The following is a 5,025-nucleotide window of genomic DNA, read 5'->3' on the forward strand; positions in this document are numbered from 1 at the left end:
GGTATGAAAATCTCAACATATTTTTCTTTAGTCAACACCCTACAATCACACAAAGAAAATAAAAAAACCTCTCTCCAACTTGAAAATACAACTCACCCACCCCACAAACACAACAAAGATTCAAACACACAAAACCAAACAAAAAATAAAAAAAACTACACCAAAACAGATAAACCAAACAAAAATAAAAAAAAGTACACTAAAGCAGATAAACATCCAAAAAAACTCAAAAACAAACCAATATATTTTAAAGTTACAAACAACAGATTGTGAGGAACAATCTTAGAAACCATAGGACCATTCAGCTTCAATCCATATTTAGCCGCTCAATGAGCAACCTTGTTACCTTCTCGCTTAGTATGAGACCATTGGATAATCAAATGCTTGGATAGCAATAATCCTTCTCATCTGCATATTGATACTCTAATGATAATCAATCTGCAGTTGACAACACTTCCATAGAATCATAGAATCAGTTTCCATAATAATATATTTCCAACCATCATAAATAGCCACCTGAAGACCAAAGACTAAAGCATCAGCTTCAACAACTAGAGGAGAATCAGAAAATGCACCTGTCGAGAACCAACAAATAATAGAGCCGAAAAAAATCTCTACAAACTCCACCTACACTAGCAGATAAAGCATTCCAGCAACCATCTACATTAATTTTAATAAAAGGCATCCACAATTTATGCCACTTAACATTATAAAAAATCTTATTGTGCACACAAATAGGAATGTCCAAATACTGCATCAACTTCTTCATATTACCCAAAATCTTATTGTTAACAGTAAATAACTTTAATCATTTATACAAATAATTAAAAATCATACTAACAGTGCGATGCACATTGAGAACAATATTGTTGAATTTACTATCATTTCTAGCAAGCCATCTAAACCAAATAATAACAGTATATATAGCAGTAAAAAAACCATGACCAAGAAGTTTTCAAGCATTGAAAACATCAGAAATTATGTTATATAGAAACAAATTCTTGTTGAACCTGGTTAACTGCAACTTCATAATAATATCATTCCAAATAACAGTAGTAAAATGACACTTAATAAAAATTTGATCAATAGATTCCTCATTATCACGACATAACACACAACAGGAAGACATCCTTAAACCTTTCATCTTAAGAATATCATCACTAGGAATGATATTATGTAAGACTCTCCAAATAAAAAAAGAGATGGAAGATTTAAACCAAGGATTCCAAATCTATTTCAGATTTAAACCTTGAAAGTTTTGAAAGGAGTTACCAAAACACTCAGCATAAGAGTCCCCCAATTTGCCTTTAATTTTTGGCACGCATCATCATAATGAACCTTATCATAATGAACCTTATTCAAAAGTTCACTTAAGCACCAATTACTATCAGACCAAAGGTCTTTAATCTTGGTATTAAGAGTCTCAGAACCACCATAAAAGACTTCAAGAGCCCCTTTACCCAACCAATCATCATACTAGAAGGAACAATCACCTTTACCAATGTCCCAACAAATTAAATCCTCAATATCTCTAGCAACTTTAAGCATTTCACGCCAAATAAAAGAATTAGTTTTATTATAGGTAATAGTCATAAGATTCTTATTAGAGAAATATTTAACATGCATCAAAGAAGCCCAAATAGAATTACTTTGACGAAAACGATACCATAATTTCATAAAATTAATCTTAATAAAATCATTTAAGCTTCTAAAGCAAGACCACCTTTCTCTATAGGTTTACAAAGCTTATTCCAACTCTTCCAATTGATTTTGGAATTACTTTTGCCTTCCTACAGAAACTTATTAAAAAGATTTTCAATCTTTGTAATAACATTCAAAGGCATATTCTTAACTTGAAGAGTATAAAGAGGGAGAGAAGTAAGAACAATTTTAAGAAGAGTTACCCTCCCACCAAAAGGAAGAAACTTATTTTCCCATGATAAAATCTTATTCTTGATTTTATCAAACAAACTAAAAAAAAGAGCACTTCACTTCTTACCCTTATCCATATGAAAACCCAGTGAAGTCAAAGGCAAAGAAGCTTTATTAGAAATTTTATTACAACCAGTAAAATCCATAATCCAGTTCCTTTTGGAAACATTGATATTTTTCGAAAAATAGAAAGAACATTTAGAAGTATTAAAGAGCAATCCAAAAATAGTCTGAAAATTTAAAATCTCTTGCCAAACTCTTTTAATGGAATGTTTATTAGCATTGGTTAGGATAATTAAGTCATCAACAAAACACAAATGTGAAATACACAATTTGTCTTTATGATTATATGTCAAACTAGGATATCTAGTACATAAACCATTCAAGTATCTAGATAAATAATCAAAAGCAATAATAAAGAGATAAGGAGATAGAAGATCTCCCTGCTTGATACCGTTTGAAGCTTTGAAAAAACCATATTTAGTATCATTAATAAGAAGAGAGTTAAAGTTGTCATTGAGTAATCTATGAATTAGCTTACAAAAAACATTATTAAAACCAATAGCTTTAAGTATATCCATAATGAATTCCCAGCAAATAGTGTCAAAAGTTTTTTAATGTCCATTTTGAAGATGATATTCCCTCCTCTGCTTTTTTTATTAGTATCCAATAGAAGCTCTTGTACTATAAGAGCATTATAACATATATTCCTGCCTTTTAAAAAAGCAGATTGATTCATGCTAATAATATCATTAAGAATTGGTTGCAATCTGGTTGCAATCTTTTGACCAAAATTTTTTATATAACCTTAGACAGAACAGTATTCAAACTAATAGATCGAAAAGCAACTAACAGGTCGAAAAACATCCCAAGTATTAGCATCACACATCTTGAGAATCATCACAATATTAGAGAAATTAAAATATCTCGACAAATCCTTTCCTCTAAAAAAGTCTTGAATAGTAGCAACAACTTCAATATGATCAACAACTTCAGTATGAATAATGTTCCACCCATGTTTATATAACTCGGCTGTGAAACCATCCGGACCAGCAGCATTGCCCGTTTCCATAAGATCAATAATTTCTTTAATTTCAACACTACTAGGAATACTGGTAAGCAAAACATTATTAATAGTAACATCTCTATTATAGAGATTCCTATCAATAGGGGTGAGAGAATCACCATTGCTTTGGAAAACATTAGAAAAATAATGAATATCATTATTAACAATTTAATTAAGATTATGGAAAACAGTATCATCCGTACCAACGATCCTTGAAATCAATTTAGCATTTTGACGATTCTTAATACTGACATGAAAGTATGTTGTATTTCTGTCTCCATTCAAGAAATGAGTCTTAGTAGCTTTTTGAGCATAAAAGCTTTCTTCTATATTAATAGCATTAGTCAACTGTTTCTGACCCTGAAACAAAAAAATGACAATTAATATTATTATTAGCGTAATCAGTTTCCAAACTTTTAAATACTTGAAATTTTTATATTTACATTTATGTCAGTCATAAATTTATGCATGAAAAGTTGCATTTCACTTTTAAAATATTACTAATAATAATATGCTTTTATTTATTATTAAAGCATATTTGAAATTTTAATATTAAATATGTAAATAGGTGGGATTTATGCTATATGTGTTAATGCCATATGATTTTATGTTAATTAAAAACTATTTCGGGACATTTTGTAGGACCTGCAAAGAATCTCAAGCGCTCCCGTAAAAGACAAACTGTGGGCCCACTTTATCGACCAGGGCTCAAATTTTTTAATAACTAAATACAGCTAAATAACTATTTAATTAATAATTAGAACCTTTTAAGAAAACTAGAATAAAAACAAAACCGGTCTAATAAACCATCCCCTTTCGGTTTATTTTAATTATTCGCCGCTTTAACAATTGCCAACCTTATATTTTTTTTCGAAATAATACTGCTGGGCGCCTTTTTGTCTCCTCCTATAAATAGCCCTCGAGGGAGAGCTCCGATGAAAGCAGGCAAAGGAGAAAAAGCCCTCGACCTCCATTCAAACAATCTTCTTCTCCACGATGGCCTCAGCTCCCTTCACTTTGCTTCTTGCTCTCCTCATCTTCCTTGTCATCGGAGCAGTGGCAGCAATGGAGGATGCAGGCGGCAATGGGCCTGACATGTCGATCATAACCTACGAGGAGGGGCGCGGAATGAGGGGGCTGGAAAGGGGGGACGAGGAGGTCATGGAGCTCTACGAGAACTGGATGGCGAAGCACGGCCGGATCTATAATGAGCTTGATGAGAAAGAAAGGCGTTTTGAGATCTTCAAGGATAATCTCAGGTACATTGACGAGCATAACGCTGGCTTACATTCCTTTCGTCTCGGTCTCAACAGATTCGCCGATCTCACCAACGAGGAGTACCGATCTACCTATCTTGGATCTCGACCCTCGCCTTCCCACCGGAATCCTAGCGATCGGTACCGCCTCGCTGCTGGAGAGGCCCTTCCGGATTCCGTCGATTGGACGACCAAGGGCGCCGTCGTACCTGTGAAGGATCAAGGCGCCTGCGGTGTGCTCTTTTTTTCTTTTCTTTATCAACTGTAATTGAATTATAGTGCACAAAGATTATTGGAGTATTTAAGGCTTTGTTTTTTATGATTGGAAGGGAGTTGCTGGGCTTTTTCAAGCATTGCGGCCGTGGAAGGGATCAACCAGATTGTGACTGGTAAGCTCGTATCGCTATCTGAACAAGAGCTGGTAGATTGTGATACTGCCAGAAACCAAGGATGTAATGGTGGCCTTATGGACGACGCCTTTCAATTCATTATAGCAAATGGGGGCATTGACTCGGAGGAAGACTATCCTTATAGAGGACACGGTGGGAAATGCGATACTTACAAGGTATGTCTCATGTCTTCTTTGCCCTTCACTATTTTTATTTTGATTATCATGAGATTAGAATTTGCTGAATGTTCTAATTGAGATGGTTGATTTTTTTTTAATTTCACTAGAAAAATGTCCGGGTTGTTTCTATTGATTCCTTTGAAGATGTTCCTGTAAACGATGAGAAGGCTTTACAGAAGGCATTGGCGAACCAGCCCGCCAGC

General features: G+C 34.0%; 1 protein-coding gene across 1 annotated transcript; it reads left to right on the forward strand.

Annotated features, from left to right (window-relative positions):
• Positions 1–3,954: 3,954 nt before the first annotated feature.
• LOC110019438 (oryzain alpha chain-like) lies at positions 3,955–5,020 on the forward strand (the record flags this gene model as incomplete). The annotated part of the gene is given in 4 exon segments (XM_020717097.1): positions 3,955–4,487; positions 4,584–4,643; positions 4,749–4,819; positions 4,930–5,020. Coding segments are annotated over 4 exon segments (715 nt in total), but the record flags the coding sequence as incomplete, so codon positions are not given.
• Positions 5,021–5,025: the final 5 nt, after the last annotated feature.

The sequence above is a fragment of the Phalaenopsis equestris genome, unplaced genomic scaffold (genome assembly GCF_001263595.1).
Source record: "Phalaenopsis equestris unplaced genomic scaffold, ASM126359v1 Scaffold000055, whole genome shotgun sequence".
In the NCBI taxonomy this organism is placed as follows: Eukaryota; Viridiplantae; Streptophyta; class Magnoliopsida; order Asparagales; family Orchidaceae; genus Phalaenopsis; species Phalaenopsis equestris.